The sequence below is a fragment of the Pongo abelii genome, chromosome 15 (assembly GCF_028885655.2).
Source record: "Pongo abelii isolate AG06213 chromosome 15, NHGRI_mPonAbe1-v2.0_pri, whole genome shotgun sequence".
NCBI classification, from domain to species: domain Eukaryota; kingdom Metazoa; phylum Chordata; class Mammalia; order Primates; family Hominidae; genus Pongo; species Pongo abelii.
In genome coordinates this window covers 51,162,045-51,181,566 of record NC_072000.2, presented here as the reverse complement: position 1 = coordinate 51,181,566, position 19,522 = coordinate 51,162,045, and the positions used below count along the sequence as shown (strand labels likewise).

Below are 19,522 nucleotides of genomic sequence, written 5' to 3'. Positions count from 1 at the left end.
GCTTCTGCATGTTTCAAGTAGTACCAAGTAATGTTTTCATTTAGCAGAACATAACTTCTGATTGTTCACACTCTGTTGATGGTGCCACTTCTCTCTTTAGTTACCAATGCCCTCCTATTTTCCATCATTCCTCTTTCTCTCCTTAAAATTATAGAATTGAAAACCGTCATTTAAACTCATGGGTTTACAGATAATACTTAGGCAGCTAAGAGTATCTGTCAACAAATAAATTTCACTGGGCAGTTAGATTCTATGGTGTTGATTTATAATTTTGGAATAAAGCTGCAGTTTGCTTCTTTAGGTACCACAGGTAATTCCCTGGAGGGAGCATACTTTTGGAGAGTGGGGGCTGTAGAGGTGGCATAGTAGTACTGACTTTACACTTCACTTTCTTTGGCCTGGTTTTCAAGGTGAACCTCATTGAGGGCGGTGGAGAGTGAAGGGAGAAAAGGTTTATCAGTCGGGGTTCAACTGCAGACAATAGAATTCATTTAGCTTGTTTAAACACAAGTGGATTACTCTAGGTAATTAATTCCTTACAAAACATAAAGTCTGCAGAGAAATGTCCTAAGGCTATGCCTGCAAGAATAACATACAGAATAATATCACAGCACTTGCCCACCAAGAGAACTGCTTCTTCTATTAGAATCCAAAGTAACTCTCCCTACCAAGGTCCAAGAAAAATGTACCTTAGTTATAATCAAAGGATTAAGAAGCCTGCCCTAAAACTGTTGGATCTGTTTCTTGACTATGTATACTGTGATTTGCACCAACAAAAACTGATGCTTCACAAAGCACATCTCTTCCCACCTAATCTGGTTCTGAATTCTTCATGATATACCCAAACTCTGTCTGCAAGCTTAGAGCAAGGGAGTCTGGTAAACATAGATTTTAGCTTTCTGGCCCCTGAATTGAAAGAAGGCTTTCTAGTCAAAAGTGGAATGAGATGATGAATGTCTAGTAAACTGTATCCTGTGGTCGTGTGGGACAATCATATGGAGAACTTTGCTATCCATCTACCCCTATAACCCATTTGATCTTACCATCTTTGTACAAAAGTCAAAATATCTAATTTGCTACTCAAGACATATGTCTGGAAGCTGCCAATATGTTGACAATTATATCCTATCATTTCCCTGCTGTTTGTGGAGAAGAATACTCTGTTTTAAGAAGATTCTCAGACCTTTCTTATTTTGACTTTTGAATTCTCCATCTTCTCCTTTTTTTTTTTTTTCCAACACGAAGGTTCAATTTTTTTTTCTTCTTCTTATTTTTTCTGTCCCAGGAACATTCAGTTCCAAGAAACCCAGGTAGTGTTATTATAGGATAACTTTGTGTTTTATTCTTCATTGCCATTTCAATTAGGAAAAAAAATCTGGTAGAAGTATAAATATGTATAGGAAACTTTACAATGGCTGAGTAAAATTTAATAATGTGTGCTCACTTTACCAAGAGTTACAGCAGCCTTCCATTTTCACTTGTTCTTGGAGAAAGGTTTCCTGATCTACCTAAATTAAAGCTACTGGAGTCAATGTCTCTTAACATCAAAGTGAGATTGAGCACAGGCTCTGGACTCAGATGGCGTAGGACTTCCATCCTAGCTTGCTCATGTACTACTTTGGGATCTGAGAAAATCATCTTCCTTTCTGATGCATCCGTTTCCTCATCTGTAAATTGAGGACCTAATAGTTAATGTGATTCTTAGGAGGGTTAAATTAGATACATTAATAAATAATTTGGCCGAATAAGTCTTTAATAAATATGTGTGACTTTCGGTAGAAAAACAGTCAATACAGATGCCTGTTGGAACCCTGGAACCACTATTTACTAATTGTGCAGTACTAGGAAAGTTAGTAAATATTTTTGAATCTCAACTTAGTCATCTGCAAATTGAAGACTACAATATATTTACTGCTGGGGTTTACATGAAGACAATTATTGAAAAATCTCCAGTAGAAAATTGAGCACAAAATTAGTTTACATTTCTTATCTTGTTAAGCTTTATTCAAAATCCAAAGAAGGTAAATATAAATTCTTGCAATATTTAACCCTACATTAATCTAGTGGGTTGAAATATTTCAAATGTGCGTAGGAATAGTGTACTGTTAATGCTCTCTGATTCATTGGTCCTAAATTGGGCTACTTACATGAACATTTAAAATGGTCCTCTTTAATGTATATTATTTCTTATTCCTCAGTTTAGTTTTGCATATCTTATTGATAGCTTTCAATCACCTGGATGTTGAATGGAGTTTAAATTGTAAACTGACAGATGTAAAGGTCATTTACATCTCCAAGTGTTGCAAGGTACCCATATAATGTGTTGTTGTTTTTGTTCTTACTTTTCTAAAAGTCGTTCAAATATTATAGTGGCAAAATGTGAGGTAAAAATTTGTCCATAAGATTGAAAATGTACCGATAGGAATTGAAGATGTTAATTTTCTCTTTCCAGTTTCAGATGCCTGGAAAAATGCAGAGGGACAGATGATTCACTGTATAATATTCCTTAAGCCATTTTAATGTAACTTGTTTTGTGGGGGATTTTAGATGAATTATTAGAAAACACTATTAGAATTGCACTGTATTATGTATTTGGTATAGTTTGGCTAAATTTACCTGCTAGGAGAATACTTGAATACTGTAATTACAAACATCTCTGTCAAACCTGTATGCCTTGGAAGCATCCCATTTTTCTATAATTGTGCTGTTGTATAATTGTGTTGGTGTTTAATCCCTTAAATAGCAGGAGTTCATTTGGTTACCTTATGAATAGATGTAAATATGACTGTAGTAGAGCACGGTGGAACAGAGCAATTTATTTTTATTACATTTCTAATACCCTGCAGTGTTTGCAATACTGTTAATTTAGATTATATTCTATTATAAAACATCATTAAAGGAATTCCTGCTTCATTTTCAACAAGATTGAGAATAATGGTGAAAAAAATTCCCATAAGAAACTTATAAGGAAAAGATGGAAATGCTGTTCCACAGCAACACTTAAAAAAAATCTTCCATTTGTAAAATTTGTGATAAATCAATATTGATTATTAAGTGTAAAAGTGCCAAATTTAGATCAGGGAAACCTTTTGAAGCTATGAGAGAAACATTACAGCCAACTGGAATATCCTCCTGTATTTATTAACTCTCATTACAAAAAAGGGCTTGGAATATACAGTATGTCATTATAGCATCTTTACCTACATAAAAATGACATACTGATGATTAAGCTGTGATTTTCTGTTTTAGGCCATTAAAGGCCCAGTTTAATTTTTTTTTAATGAATAGTTTATTCTTTCTCTCATGAGCTGCTACTCAATATTTTTTTTTAGATTTTTAAAATATAGCATTTCTAATGAATGCAGTTTTCTTTATTTATTTAGTTACTTTTAGTTGTTTCTTCAAGGGCATTACTTTTATTATTTTGCATTTGATTAACAGAGAAGATATTTTATTTATAGGGCCTTCACATTTTAAAAATGTATTTGTATATTTTTATTAAGTAATTTTTTATTATAAATTGTTTGCCTGCTAATTCTGAATTTAGAAATAATAGCTAAAACAAGATAAGAATCAATTCTGTCTCACAGAAAAAAAAGTCTAGTGATAGAGGTTATTGAGATGGTATAGTGGCTTCATGATGTCATCGGGGACCCATTCTTAGCACATGACTTCTATCTTGAGGTAGACCCACAATTTAAATTGGTTCCTGGATTCCCAGCTATCACATTTGAATTTCAGGGAATAAGGAAGAAAAGCTAGAAAGATAAGCTGCTTTTAAGGAGCTTCTTCAGAATTCCTACATGACACCTCTGCTTACGCGGTATACTATATGTGTGTAAAAAAAGAAAATAGTTAATTTAGCAAGCTTGAAAATACCATGCCTGCTTGCAAGGTTGGCCTTTGGCTGGCATCTGTGAATTTGGATTTCAAGAGAGTTCCCACCATTCTCCAGCTGATAAGAGTGGCTCACTATGTCTATTTTTTTTTTTTTTTTTTGCAAACAATATAGTTTATGCTGGAAATTTGCTTTAATTTTGGGAGACTGGAATTTTGATATATTGGGTAGAGGGTGCCTAAGTGGCCAGCCCCCAGCAAAAATCTCGGGCACTGAGTTTCTAATGAACTTCCCTGGTAGACAGCATTTCACAAGAGTTGTCATAATTCAACATTAAACATATCCTGTGTGACTCCATGGAGAGAGGACTCAGGAGCTTGTATCCTTTTTTCACCAAACTTTGCCCAATGCAACTTTTCCTTTTACTAATTGCGCTTTGCCTTCTTTCACTATAATATGTCATAGACATGAATATGACTATACATATGCTTCTTGACTTACTATGAGGTTACATTCCAATAAACCCATTGTAAGCAGAAAAAAATGCATTAATTTACCTAACCTACTGAACATCGTAGCTTAGCTTAGCCTACCTTAATGTGCTAGCTAAACATGCTCAGAACAGTTACATTATCACACAACTGGGCAAAATCATCTAACACAAAGCCTGTTTTATAATAAAGTGTTGAGTATCTACTGTAATTTATTGAAAAGATCAAAATTTGAAGTATAGTTTCTACTGAATGTGTATTGTTTTCACACCATCATAAAGTCAAAAATCAAGTAGAAAAATCATTAAGTCAAACAAATCATAAGTGAAACCATCAGTCAGAGACTGTATAATGAGTTCCACAAAGTCCTCTGTGAATCATTGAACCTTGATGGGGTCTTGGGGATCCCTGACAAACAGGAAAATTTAGTAAATGACTATTTTACTACTTTTCAAGTTATAAAACATGTTTTAAAGTCTATCACAGATCCAGTATAGTTTTTTTATAACTAAGATAAATACTAGTATGTTGTGTTTTTATTAACATTTTCTTTTCATCAAGGTGGACTGTAAAGTTTTGGTCTAAATAACTGGAAGGATGGAGTTACCAGTAGTTGAGATGGGAAAGACTGGGAGCGTCGGTTTGGAGGGCAGATCAGGATTTCATTTTGTATATGTTATGTTGGCGATAGAGAGCAGGCACTTGGTGGCTAGAAGTCTGGGATTCAAGGGAGAGGCCTGAACTACGAATACTAATTTAGGAGCCATCATTACATAAATGGTATTTAAAGTACTCCATGAAGTGACTGAGGAAGTGAATGTACAAAGAAAATAATGAGGCTTTAAGGCAGTCAACTGTTCAGAAGTCAGGGAGATAAGTAAAACCCACCAAAATAGACTAAACTCATTCTATTTTGGGTGCATTGTGGAGTGGGATTTTTGTCTAATTCATAATTGTATTCTCAGCAGAATTATATTGCCAGGAATCAATTCAAGCAACAATGATTTTTTTTTAATCATTACTATGTCTCAGGCTCAGTTATTTGGGCTGGGGATACCAAGTTTAAGAATAGTCCGTGCCTTAATGAACTTACCATTGGTTAAGGCAAAATTATTATGTTTTAGGACTGATTCTTTAGAAATGGAGCCTGAGATGAGGATTCATGTGCAAGTGATTTATTAAGGAAATGCCCTTAGGAGAAACTGATAATGGAGCAAGAAAGCAGGAAAGGAAAGGGAGGAAGCTGGGCCAGGATGTGGTTTCACAAGGTTAGCGTCAGCCTGACACTGCAAAGAAATTGGGGTGTAAATTATGCTGCAGAATCTATCCCATCTAGAGGCATGGGAGCAGGGCTTTCATATCCCACAATAATCGTTCGTCGGCCAAGAGTCACAGGGTTAGGGAATAAACTCCCAAGATTTCCCAGGCTTTGCCTCTGACTGCAAGTAACTCTGAATCCCTAGTACCTTATTTCATGAGAAACAAAAAGTCCTAGTGAGGTAACACATAGGAAGGGTAAAGGGCTCTAAGAGAATCAGACAGAGCACCAATTATCTCCTGCAACATATACACAGCTGATTTCTAAAGCATGTGATAAGAACTCTCACAGAGGGAATTTCAGAGTGCCGTGGCAACAAAGGGGGCAGGACATAATAGAGTTTTATGAGAGAGGGAAAGCTTTCTAAAAAAATGATATCTGGAGGACCAGAGGGTGTTAACTAGATACTAAATGAAGGAAAAAGGGAGAACTTTCAAGTCAGAAAGAATCCCAGTATATAATAGCACATAGTCTCACGGTCATGGAAGGACTGGAGGTGTAAAATGGGGAGGAAAAGTTTTCTTACCTTCTAAGCTTGTTGTGGCATTAAAATCAGAGGATGGAACAATAACATTTTGTGAACTTTTAAAGAAATCGAATTCTGATAATGGTGGTTTGGGGCCCAAGAGTAATGTCTTGGCAGTGCTACAAAATCAAACTTCTCTATGATGATTGCATTAATTTCCAACATTTTATATTTATAAGCATTTGCACCAAGATGTACCCTCCTCTGTCACCTCTGGTGTGAAGCAGTGCCAGCAGGCCCTATCGTAGTGCTCCGTGTGCATGTAGGAAGTCTGATGCTGTTTAAGAGAAGTACTAAATTTATCTGTTTTCGCCGATTGTTTATTCACACAAGAGGTGAATAAATTCCTCAAAGGTTAAATTCAAAGAAAAGACAAAGGGAAAAAAAGGATCAGAAAACCTATTGCTATCTGCTTTAAGGCCCATCTAGTGTTCAGAAATATCATCTCCTCGCCCCGCTATTTCACCTCTGTTTCTTACTTGTCTACCGTGATGAGTCCCTCTTCATCATTCTGTTTTCTGCATAGTGAGTAGACCTACTTTGTGAATCCCTTGTTCTTCAGACTCCTCCCATTTATTTATTTATTTATTTATTTATTTATTTATTTATTTATTTATGGTGAGACAGTGTCTCACTCTGTTGCCCAGGCTGGAGTGGTGCCATCATAACTCACTGCAGCCAGGAAATTTTTTTATTTTTATTTTTTGTAGAGATAGGGGTCTCCCTGTGTTGCCCAGACTGGTCTCAAACTCCTGGCTTCAATCCATCCTTCTGCCTTGGCCTCCCCAAGGGCTGGAGTTAACAGGCGTGAGCCGCTGTGCCTGGCCAGGCTCCCTTTTCCTATTACTGCCATGAGCTTCTTATCTGCGTATATCTTGCAGAAATATCTTAAATTGCATCTTAGTAGTAGCTGTGGTGGTAATAGTAATAGTAATCGTGGTCCCTAACATTCTGGATATACTAGAAAAATGGATTTTTATGCATTGAGTAGAGAAATGTTAAGGTTAAAATTTTGTGGCTTTGTTAGAAAATTGTGGTTCTTTTTTTATAAAAACAGATTCAGAAGTAAATGTGACATATTGCTATAATTATTGTAGACTGATACAATTTATTAAAAATTGAACCTGTATGCTCTAGAGTCCTGTGCCATTCAGAATTCCACTTATTCTATTAAGTAATTCAGAGAGAACCTATTTCCTCTGTAATTTTCCCTGATATCATTGCAGGACAAAAGGATAACTTTTGTTTTGAAAACTCTAATAAACTCTGCCTATTAATAATTACATACCATTGATAGTTCTTAATATTCTTGCAGGCTGGCACTCTGTAACCTTTTTAGGTTTAGTTCCCAAGGCTCTGGTGGCAGATCATCCCAATAATTATAGCATATCAGGTGATGTTTATCTAATTTTTTTCTCAAGGATTCTCTTACTGCTAAAGGATCTTCCTTCAGAGTACAAATAATGCTGGGACAATGCTCACATTGACATGAGTACATCTGGCTGAACTCCTTGGCAAACAATAGAAAGGAGCTTCAGTGTACAAATCCTTGTTCACTAGACATTAATTAAATGTGGCATCCTAGAAGTCTCAGGTCAAAGTTTTTATTGAGTTTGTTGCATCTACACAGTATACTTTTTGGATTCAGCCAAGTCTATCTATGCTTCAGGTTTTTAATATTTTCCTAAGATTATCTCAGTCAATACTGATTTAATTTAAGGCTATGTAAAAGCAATGATGTTTCAGGAAGTATCTATATCTATATCTATATCTATATCTATATCTATATCTATATCTATATCTATATCTATCAGACTCTACTGGGAATTGAATAGGCCTAAAATAAGAGAATCTCCATGTTGTTTCTTCAGATTAGGAAGAGAGTTACCAAGAAAAGTATTTCCTAAACTCTAGTATCATTCTTTTTCTGTTAATGTTATTTTTACAGAAATGAGTTTAATGTTAAATTGTAAGATGATTTAAACCCAAATGTAATAATATAGCTGATATGGTTTGTCTGTGTCCCCACTCAAATCTCATCTTGAATTGTAGCTCCCACAATCCCCATGTGTGGTAGAAGGGATCCAGTGAGAGATAATTGAATCATGGGGGTCGTTACCCCCATGCTGTTCTCGTGATGGTGAGTCCTCATAAGATCTGATTGTTTTTTAAGGGGCTTTTCCAGCTTTACTCGGCTCTTCTCTCTCCTGTTGCCATGTGAAAAAGGATGTTTTTGCTTCCCCTTCCCCCATGACTGTAAGTTTCTTGAGGCTTCCCCAGCCATGTAGAACTGTGAGTCAATTAAACCTGTTTAATTCCTTAATATGTAGAGGGTACATAAGGTTTATATTTTCCTGTATGTATTCTTTTCAGTGTTGATATGGTTTGGTGTGTCCCCACCCACCTTAACTTGAATTTTATCTACCGGAATTTCCACATGTTCTAGGAGGGACCCAGGGGGAGGTAATTTAAACATGGGAGCCGATCTTTCCCATGTTATTCTCGTGATAGTGAATAAGTCTCACAAGATCTGACAGGTTTATCAGGGGTTTCCACTTTTGCTTCTTTCTCATTTTCTCTTGCCGCCACCATTTAAGAAGTACCTTTTGCCTCCTGCCATGTCCCTTTTGAGGCCTTGCCAGACATTTGGAACAGTAAGTCCAATTAAAACTCTTTTTCTTTCCAGTCTCAGGTATGTCTTTATAGGCAGTGTGAAAACAGAGTAGTACAACTGTATTCATAGATTTTAGTATGAAATGAAATGGTTTTCTATTCATTGGCTTCTGGATACTTAGCAATTTTCCTTTTAATTTTCTCTTTGAACAATAACAATGTGAATAAAGGTTTCCACGTATTAGTCATCTTTTGATAATTTATTTATAACTGTATTGAACTAAGTTTCAATAGCATGCCTGTCCTACCTCTAATTTTTGATTAGTGAAGGTTTACTTTGCTGTCAACTACATGATCAATTTTTGTAAATATTTAATGGACATAAGAAAAAAATTATCCTGTGGGTAGATGACTTTCTGTATATTTATTAGTCTTATATGTTGACTGTATTTTTTTAGTTTGTCCTGTATTTCCTCTTAACTTAAAAAGTTGCACTATCAAGAACTGCCTGAATCTGAGAGCTGTATTGGAACTTGCTACTGCAATTGCATGTTTGTCAAATTCTTCCCTTTTTAATTTTGTTTGCATTTTGTCTTTAGTGGCTCTGTACTTTACTGAATACCAATTACAAGTAATATATTTATGCTTTTGACTTTTAATATTACAAAAAGTGATGCCTTTCTCTCCCTGTTAGTTTTTAACTGCAAATTTATTATTAATTTAATCTTATTATATATAAATATTATCACTCCTAATTGGTTGATTGATTTTAGTTTACATAATTCCATTACAACTTTATTCAGGCCTTCTTCTCCCATCTTGGCTTCCAATTTTCTATTGTTCCAATCATTTATTGTTATTAGATGTTAACTGTATGCAAGCTTGTTTTAACTTTTAAATTTAGTCTAGCAGGCTCTTTCAGTGGGTAAATTCAACCTATTCACATCTAGTCTACGACTGATATAAATGTTGTATCTTACTGTATAGTGGTCTATTGCATAGAATGGTGACTCTAGTTAATAATAATGTACTGTTAACCAGTTTCAAAATTAATAAACGAGTAGGTTTTAAATGTTTCACCACAAAAAAGTATTCGAGGAGATGAAATTGTCAGTGGGCTTGATTTAATCATTCCACAATGTAAACTTATATTAAAACATCACATCGTACCCCAAATATATATACACACATATATATGCCAATTAAAAATAAAATAAAAATTAAATATATATTTATTTTAAATTATACATTTTTCTTTTACCTTTGCCCTATTTTTTTCTGCTCATTTTATCAAGTTTCTATTTTTTCCACTCTCTTCCCTTAATCTCTTTTTTTTTTTTTTTTTTTTGAGATGGAGTGTCACTCTGTCACCCAGGCTGGAGTGCAGTGGTGCGAACTCTGCTCACTGCAAGCTCCGCCTCCCGGGTTCACGCCATTCTCCTGCCTCAGCCTCCCAAGTAGCTGGGACCACAGGCGCCCGCCACTACTCCCGGCTAATTTTTTGTATTTTTAGTAGAGACGGGGTTTCACCGTGTTAGCCAGGATGGTCTCAATCTCCTGACCTCGTAATCCGCCCACCTCGGCCTCCCAAAGTGCTGGGATTACAGGCATGAGCCACCGTGCCCGGCCCCCTTTATCTCATTTTTCCTTCCATTAATGAAACTGATTTTTTTCTGATACTTTAATTGACATTTATGCTTTTTAAAATGTATAAACAAGATCTGTTTCTCCCACAGGGACACATTTTCCGCTTTCAACTATCCCAAGGTTTAAGATTCCAGAGTAACTTTTTTCTCTCCTTTCCTTTCCTTCCATCCCTACAGTGTTACCTCTGCTTTACATTACATTCCCACCCAAACTTCTAGGTTTTGCTAGGTTATTACAAATCTTCTTATTCTATGTCCTTTTGGTTTTAAGAAACTTTATTTAGTGTTTAAATTGTATACTAACCCAAGGAAATCCTCCTTATTCATTAAATGAATATCTATTAACTGCCCACCACAATGTGCTTTTCTATATCTTCTCAAAATCCCAGACCTCAGATACAATTCATTTGTTGGGAGTTAGAGTATTGTTTCAAATATTTTCGTCATGGGGGGCTATTTGAACCCTGAGGTTAATGAATGTTTGCATATCACTGAATATTTTTATTTCACACAAATGAGCTCTTGAATGGATATGGGATATTGGGAGATAGCCCTTTCCCTCACCTTTTTCAGTAAATGTGGATGTTATTCCACTGTTTTTGAGCTTTCTGTGTTGGAGATGAGAATCCTGAAGACAAACTGACCTCCATACCACTCCAGGAAAATCAACTAGAATTGAGTTTGGCTATCAGTCACGGAAAAACCTGAATAAGAAGTAAACAAGAATTTTATTTTTCCCCATATAGAAGTCCAGGGCTATAAATAGTTTAGGTTAGGTAGGTATAACTCCATGGTGTCGGGATTTCAGGTTTCTTCTATTTTATTACTTCTCTGTGCTTGATTTTTGTTTCAAATCGGCACACTGTTCAAATGGAAGCTACCAAAACTGTGCAAAACATGAAGTGCTTCTTCCCTGTAAGGACATTTCTGCTTGCAACAGCAAGAATGTGGCTAAATGGATGGCTGGGAAATGTCTTTATCCTGGGCAGCCATGTGGCGATTAATAATTTGCGGTTTAAGAAGAAGCAAAGACTTAACATTAGGGAGTGACCAGGCCCTGTGACATTACAAGTTTGTCCCTTTTTCCTGGAAGCCTGAACAATTTTCTTTGTAGACTTTGAGGTCACAACTTTTATCGGAGTATGTATGGAGATTTCTTTTCTCATCAGTTAGGCATATGACTTGGTAAACTGTCCCAATGTGTAAATTTATGTCTTTCTACCACTCAGGAATATTTTATTTCAGTATTTATTTCTTAAAAGTAGAGAATAAAAAGGGAGGAAACATTTTCTAAGTGATTATTTGCATTTCTTTCTACTTTTATTGTCTACTTTTCTATTTCCTATGTTTCATTTGAGAATTGTTTCATTTTTAAAACTTCTTTACAGTAAACAATATTTGCTTCTGGCAACGTAAATTAAGTATAAATAAGAATTTAAAATAAAACTTAAGAAAAGAACATATTTTACTATTCTCTTTTTACTCCCAGTCCCATTTACAGAGTTTTGTATGTTTCCTTGTGTAATTTTAATAAACATTTAGTAATATGTACACACATGAATACACACATATGCTATTTTTACACAGATGAGAATATTCTCTTCTGTTTCTTGCTTTTTGTCTTTTTTTAACTTAATAATACATTTTGTATTTTATTTTTTCTAATGACTGTATTCAGTTCAATTTTAGAGTCAATTTATAACCACCTCTCTATCATTTAGCACTTATATCATTTCCAATGTTACAGTTTTACATATACAGTAGGCTAATTTCTATGCATAATTTTGCAAATATGTTAGTAAGTTAAATTTTAACCAGATAATTGCTAAGTGAAAGTGTGAGTATGCTTCCATTTTTGATATAATTTACAAAATTCTCCTTTTCTTCTTATGGGTATGTCAGTAATACATTTATAAACTACTGGAAATCAGAAATTATGCCATTTGCATCTTTGTGTATTCCATATATATAGAAGATTTTGAATAAATATTGATATTTCTTTTTGTGATTTACAGATTTTTAAAATTCATCTCTTAATAACATTTTTATTCCATTCACAATTAAGGGCAAACGTGGTTATATTTACACAGATATTTTAATTATGTGGATAACTTTTTAAAGATACTTTTTATGCCATTAGATCATACATTTTAATTAACTTCATATGAAAATAGGTATATATAATGGCAATATTATAGGATTTCTGTTTTGATGATTCAGTATTTAGTTTCATTTTCCATGTCACAGCATATGTGTTTGAACAGAGGATTTCTATCAGCTGTTTCTCAGCCTTAAAATAAAAACAAACTAAAATATATAGCAGGGCACAAAGGGAAATAAAATCAAATTATTTTTACTTTCTATTTTGTATCACTTTACAGTATGAGTATGTGGCTTTTATTCAGGTTTTATACACTAAAATACACAAAAGTTGAGTTGAATACCAGTCATTATTGCTAGCAAAAACGAAGTCTGTTGTACACAGCTGTGTTTAAAATAATGGTATTGTTTATAATGAAATGTTTTAGATATTCAAAATGTTTTGGCAGTTTAGTAGAAATGTTCTCCTTGAAAAGTTTACATTGTTTTAAAAATAATTATTGATGTAAAGTGAATACTGATGATCAAAATAGACAAATCATTTGTGGGCTTATTATAGCAAAGCCATCAAAGAAAAAAAACTCTTAAACAACCAGGTGTTTAAAATTATACATAATCTCAATAAGCCATTATGGTATTATGTCTAAACTATTCAAATCAAATAGGAAATTTCAAATAAAAGAATGAGGCATGTCCAAAAATAAAATGAGAACCTACTTGGACAAAATAAGTAAAATTATCTTACAAGGTTTGGAAAATATGAAAAACAAATTTAAATGTCCAACAAAAAGAAAAGTTAATCTATATTTTCAAGGTACTACTGATATTTAACTCCCTTTATGTTATAGTTTATATTGCCCTCCACACTGACTAGGCAATTGATGAATTCTATGCAATTGAATTCAAATTACACACACTGTACAATGATGACATTACATTAAAAATTTTTAAATTCAATCGTGTCTGTAAACCTTATTTTTTTTTTCAATAATTTGATGGGAGAGGCAATGTAGCAGCTCTAAATGCAAACTCTTCAAATGAGTGATTGCTATTTGATTTCTCTGTGGGAAAACCAACCTAAAGTAACAATCTTTGTTGATGCTTGCTCAGATCAGGTGGACCAAAACAGCAGGAAGTGCCTCTGACAGATTCCAAGACTCAAGTGTCTTCAATGAGACTTTGAGGATTACAAATATTCAGCGACACCAAGGAGGCCGGTATTACTGTAAAGCAGAGAATGGCTTGGGGTCTCCAGCGATAAAGTCAATCAGAGTGGATGTATACTGTAAGTAAATTTTCCAGAAAACTATAATTAAGCCTAGTATGGATTTCTTTTGTCCTACAAGTCTATGGTTTTCTCAAAAACCATAGCGTTCTGTTTAGTTGAGAATGAAAACTGTGTAAAATCATGATAGCTCCCTTAAAACATTCCTGAAGGAAGGAATCTTCACTAGAAACTTTCATAACTTCTATGATATAATACATATTCATTATAGAACACTTAGGAACAATATTAACAAGAAGACAATAACCATTGGTAATCCCACTAATAACTGGGGTTTTAATGTATACGTTTTTGTCTTTATATATAAATATATACATGCATTTTTATATTTTTATTAAAATAGGATCATGCTGTATATTCTTTAACTTATGTTTATTTTACCTACATGTGAATACAGCTATTCTTTTTTTTTTTTTAAATGTACATCATACAAACAGAGCATTATGAATTGGCCTGTAAATGACCAAAAATCTCTACGTATAGTCTGCTTTTGATCCAACTCTGTTAAAAGTAATCAGCACCAACCCTGGACAATGCTGTGCCACCTGAAAAGTGTTTGTTGATTTATTTTTGTTCTTAGTCTCATTTTCCTACATTTTGCTATTGACGATAATATTTTAAATCTTTTTGGTCTCCTTAATTCCCCACTGAAACAAAGCAAAGGCCTACATTTAATTTGGTCTTTTGCCCAGGTTTTTCTATCACTTCATTATGTTTTTACAAGAATTTGCATTTTAACTTTTAAGTCTCTAATGTAAGATAATTATTTTTCTTTTCTTAAAGTAATTTAGACATAAGCAACAACTGAGAAGATGTTGTTTTTCTGCCTATCTTCCTTTCTTTCCTCTTTCTTTCAGTGCAGGATAGGATGTTACATAGTTAGCAAGGGGCTTGAAATTATACATGGTCTACTTGTCAGATGCTCTGCTGAATCTCATTTAGTTATTTAGATGACTGAGAAGTGGGTGATAAAGCAGCACTTGTAATTTGCTTTCCACATTCAGATACCTGCTTTCCTTCTGGAAAGGATGGGCGAGAAATCCTTGTTTCATCCTCTCCAGTATCTTCTATTTCCTAAAGCACCCTGCCCCTCATCCCTTAGCATAATTTAGAAACCTTCATCCCCTGTACCACCCTTTCCTTATTATTATGGGTGCACAGGTTGACCACACCTGTATACTTCCCAAAATAGTATAGCACCTGGCTTCCATTTTCCTGACTAAATATTTTCAGTATTTTTGTTCATATACAATTTTAAATTAGGTTAAGTTTAATTTACATGAATTGAATACTTTTTGTAATAGTCTAGAGTACATACTTCTGCTGTTTTAGTTATTGCAGTTTAGGTCATGAAATTTTAAAATACACCTCTTCAATACCTTAAACACAATTGTAAAATCTAAAAACTTTCGAAAATCAGTGGATATGTTTTGTTTGTAACTTTTATAAGCAAAAGTTGATATTAACTAGTGTGGTGTCAAAATTTGACCTGAAATGACTTGAATAGAAAAAAGCTTTACACTCTTTATTTACTAGACTTTGAATAATCATGTTTTGCCCAGGAAATGTGTTTGATTACACAATATAGCCAAATATCCAGCTAAGTGTGTTATGTAATAGATGGCATGTATACTATATAACCTTTCTAAAATCTGAAAATTTCTGAAACACTCCAAAGGTTTTGAATGTAGGATTTTTGACTTGCATTTCTGCAACAATAGGTCTGATAATTTAAAAATCTTATTGCTGGGTTAACAAGTTAAATATAAAGGGGGAAATTCACATTTTTAGAGACTTAAAAAATATTTTTCTCTTTTCCTTTTACTATAGAAAGCCTTTTTAATTGCTAGTCTGCAGTATGCCTTCTCCTTTCTACCTGCTCCTATCTCTTGCTGTGCAGACTGGGTTGTGCCTGAGTATCTCATTCATATCACACACCTTACTGGAAATAATAGCACTGTTCTCTCCAGATTTCCCAAACCCTGCTAGCCTTCTAAAGTTTGACTCCTCTTCCATTCAACCACGCCTGAAGACATTTATTTTGTTACCTTTCTCTTCTTTGACTTCCTTTGGGGTTTTCTCATGCAACCTCGACTTGACAAGCATCTCGTTCCATGTTATTTCAATGAAATATCACTGTGATGCATACCATGTTGAAGTACTATTTTCAGTACTTGTTTGGTGGCTAGGCTTTATTAACAAGCTGTCTAAAATTATACTATTTGAGAAAATAACATGATGTTAAGTTCTATACTCTATAAATAAACATGACGTCTCTCTAATATAAATTTCCCAGAGAATGCCTTACCTTCAGCGCCAATGATCTTTCTACTATGCGGATGTAAACATACATTTAAAGTAGTTATTCCTATTTTTGAGGGCTTGAATAAATTAATTCCTTCAGATAGTAAATTTTCAAACATGCTTTGAGTGATAAGAACACTTAACAATAGAGACCACTAGACCTATCTAAGGAGTCCATGTGCTCCAAATACAACCTTGATTGAAGACCAGAGTTTTTAGTTTAAAGTACGTTTTCTCTACCTGAGTTTCTATAATTTAAAACATGCTTTATCATTGTTGATAAAGACATGACTAGTGTATTCATGTTATGTTTAAATCTGGCAATGTTGGTGTCTAAAATTGAATTATAATCCTTAAGATTTATTTGTGCTCTAATTTTGATTGAATGTTGGACAGCTTAGTTGAATAGATATTCATTTATATAAACTATAAGCAAGTGAATGACTTAATTTATTTCAGGTACTTTTGCTTTAACTATTTTAGGAAATGCTAAAAAAAAAAAAGGACTGTTTTTATCTGTTTGGAATCATGCCTTTAAAATCATCCACTGCATTGTAGGTTTCTGTTTCTTTTTCTAAACTGATTTCACATGTGGAACTTTCATCAACATCAGTAGAATTGGAAACACGATATGCATAAAAAAATACACTCATGCAAAATCGGCAGTAAAAAATATTTTACAACACCAAGCTGAGGCAGAGTATGACTTGGATTTAACAAAAAGAGTAATTAATAATGTTAGAATTTAGTCTTGAATCCCTTATAAAAGATTGTCTCTAAAATCTGCCCCATAATCTATTGATGTATAATAACACATAATTATATATTAATGTAATGCATCAGTAGTCTTAGAGAGTTTTTATAATAGTGAAAATAGGTATCTCTCAGTAAATCCCACGTTCTACAAGTTTCTACCTTTAGAGCTAAAACCTTCCTAAAATAAAATTATGTGCTAACCAGTCATTATTTTGATGAGGAAATGTAGTTTCAGGAAAGGAATTTGACACAATGGTGAATAATATAAAATGGGATGACTTTCTTTAGATCGATATTTTGAAATATTTGTAATAGCTATATTAACATTTTGATCACTTTGAGAAAGTTTATGTATCTTTATTGGCGACTTTTTCCCACATAATTTTCTAAAATTTAATTTAGTAGAAAATATTAAGCTATGTAGATTTTATAAAGGAACTACCACATGCATTTTTTTACTATGTTAATCAAGAATAGTTTGAAAAATTATTATCATGTTCCTCAATTTATAGGACCTATAATTTTATCATTTAAGAATTGTAAAAGCATTCCAAGAGTTTTAGGAAATATAATTTATTGATAAAATATATTTATAGGCTGGTAGATTTTATAACCACACAGTGACTTGAATTTCTTTCCCGAATCGGATTTGGTTATTTATGCAAATATTTCTGATCAAAAGCTAACCAATTACAATTTTTGTTGTTGTTGTTGGGGAAAATCGCTTCTGAGTGTCTTCTGAGTATCTTCTGAGTGTCTGAACATAGTTTCCCCCACGCCCACACAAATCTCATCTGGAATTATAATCACCGTAATCTCCACTGTCAAGGGAGAGACCAGGTGGAGGTAATTGAAGCATGTGAGTGGTCTTCTTCCTGCTGTTCTCGTGATAGTCACTGAGTTTTCACGAGATCTGATGATTTTATAAGGGACTCTTTTCCCCCCTTCGCTCGGCACTTTTCCTTGTGAAGAAGGTGTCTACTATTCGCCGAAGAGGGGCTGTTTCCATTCTGTGCTTAGCACGGCCGCTTCGCGAAGAAGGTGCGTTGCTTTCTCTTTGCCTTCCGCTGTGATTGAAAGTTTATTGAGGTCGCCTCGACCATGCTGAACTGTGAGTCAATCAAACTTCTTTATTTCATAAATTACCTAGTCTTGGGCAGTTTTTTATAGCGGTATGAAAACAGACTAATAGTATTCTCAGAAAAAAAGGAAAATACTGCATTCATGTAACAAGAACAGGAAAACACAAACAAGGGACTTTCAGAGAATATAAAATAGCTCTTACAATATTAAAAGTGATAACATAAAAATCAGAAGGGCTGGAAAATAAACAGTAAAACAAAATTTTACAATCAAGTAGATACTACATAAGAAGATAAGAAAATTAGAGTATTTATCTAGCAGATCAAACATTTGAATAAGAGTTCCAAACAGTCAAAGTGACTTTTTTTTAATTAAGAATTTCCTATCATAGTTGGACATGTGTTCTTAATTATAAAGCTACCACTGGATCCTTAACACAATGGAATAAATCTTCAATGCACATATCAGCATGCAACTTCAAAACAGGAAAAAAACGAAGATCTTTAAAATGTCCAAAGAGTTTTTATTTTTTCCAAAATTCTCACATATAAAAAATTAGGAATCAAAATGGCATAGGTCTGCACAATGGAAATCTGGGGCCAGAAGGCAACTGAGTAAAGCTTTTGAGATTCTGAAGGAAAATTATTTCAACTAGAATGTTCCAGATGGCCAGGCTATTTTTTCAAATATCAAAGAAGAAGAAAGACATTTTTAGACCTATCAGATTTCAATTTTTTTTGGCTAATGCACCCTTGCTGAGGATACTACTTTTATCTATTTTCCTCCAAAACTAAGAAGTAAACAAAAAAGGAAGAAATATCATCCCCAAAATAAGAGGCTATGTATAGGAAGATATTGAAGTTAATCTCAGAATGATAAGGAAGCCGGACAGCACGACAATAGAAGCTTGTCATACACTGAGCTTCAGAAGCAACCAGGACAGATTGAAGCTGGAATAATGGATGCTTACCTGATATTTTAGAGACAAATTCTCATGGAAAGCTTAATAATATGGTAATGATAGGTGGATACAAAATTGAGTATACAAAATATGTGAGTTATTAAGGGAGTGTAAAAAGCTGTATGACGTGAAATGTAATCCAAATATACTACAAGGTTCAGCTGTAAAGATTGCTTGCATAGTCATAATAACAACACTTGATTTAACCAAAAGCATGCTATAAATATATAGTGGATGAGAGGAGGTTAGTATAAGAGTTAAATGCTTCCTTTCTGTGAGAAGAAATCAGTAAGACAATGTGAAAATGAAAAATATGTCTATAAATAGAAGTTGAACACTTACAAATCTGAAGGCAAAACCATTTATAAATAGTGAAGAGATGCATTAGAAAAGGTTGCCTCTGGGTATTGCAAATACCTAAGGTTGTTTGATGTGTCATTATTTGGCTTTTAAAACTGCACTTGCATAGTTTCATTTTTTAAAAGTTAATAAAGTATAGATTTGAAGATTTTTACCTTGGAGGTTCTTGTTATTAAGCTCCATGAAGTCAAAACCAATTTCATTCCACATTTTAGCAGATCATTATTAATTCAAAAACTTA

The 19,522-nt window shown here is 33.8% G+C and overlaps 1 protein-coding gene across 2 annotated transcripts in view; it reads left to right on the top strand.

Moving 5' to 3' along the window:
• Window positions 1-19,522, top strand: part of MDGA2 (MAM domain containing glycosylphosphatidylinositol anchor 2) — an 825,106-nt gene that overhangs the window by 454,985 nt on the left and 350,599 nt on the right. For both annotated transcript variants that reach the window (XM_024231654.3, XM_054530089.2), the window contains one exon: window positions 13,643-13,817. In XM_024231654.3, coding sequence (XP_024087422.3) covers window positions 13,643-13,817 — 175 coding nt within the window. The remainder of the gene's footprint in view (window positions 1-13,642; window positions 13,818-19,522) is intronic.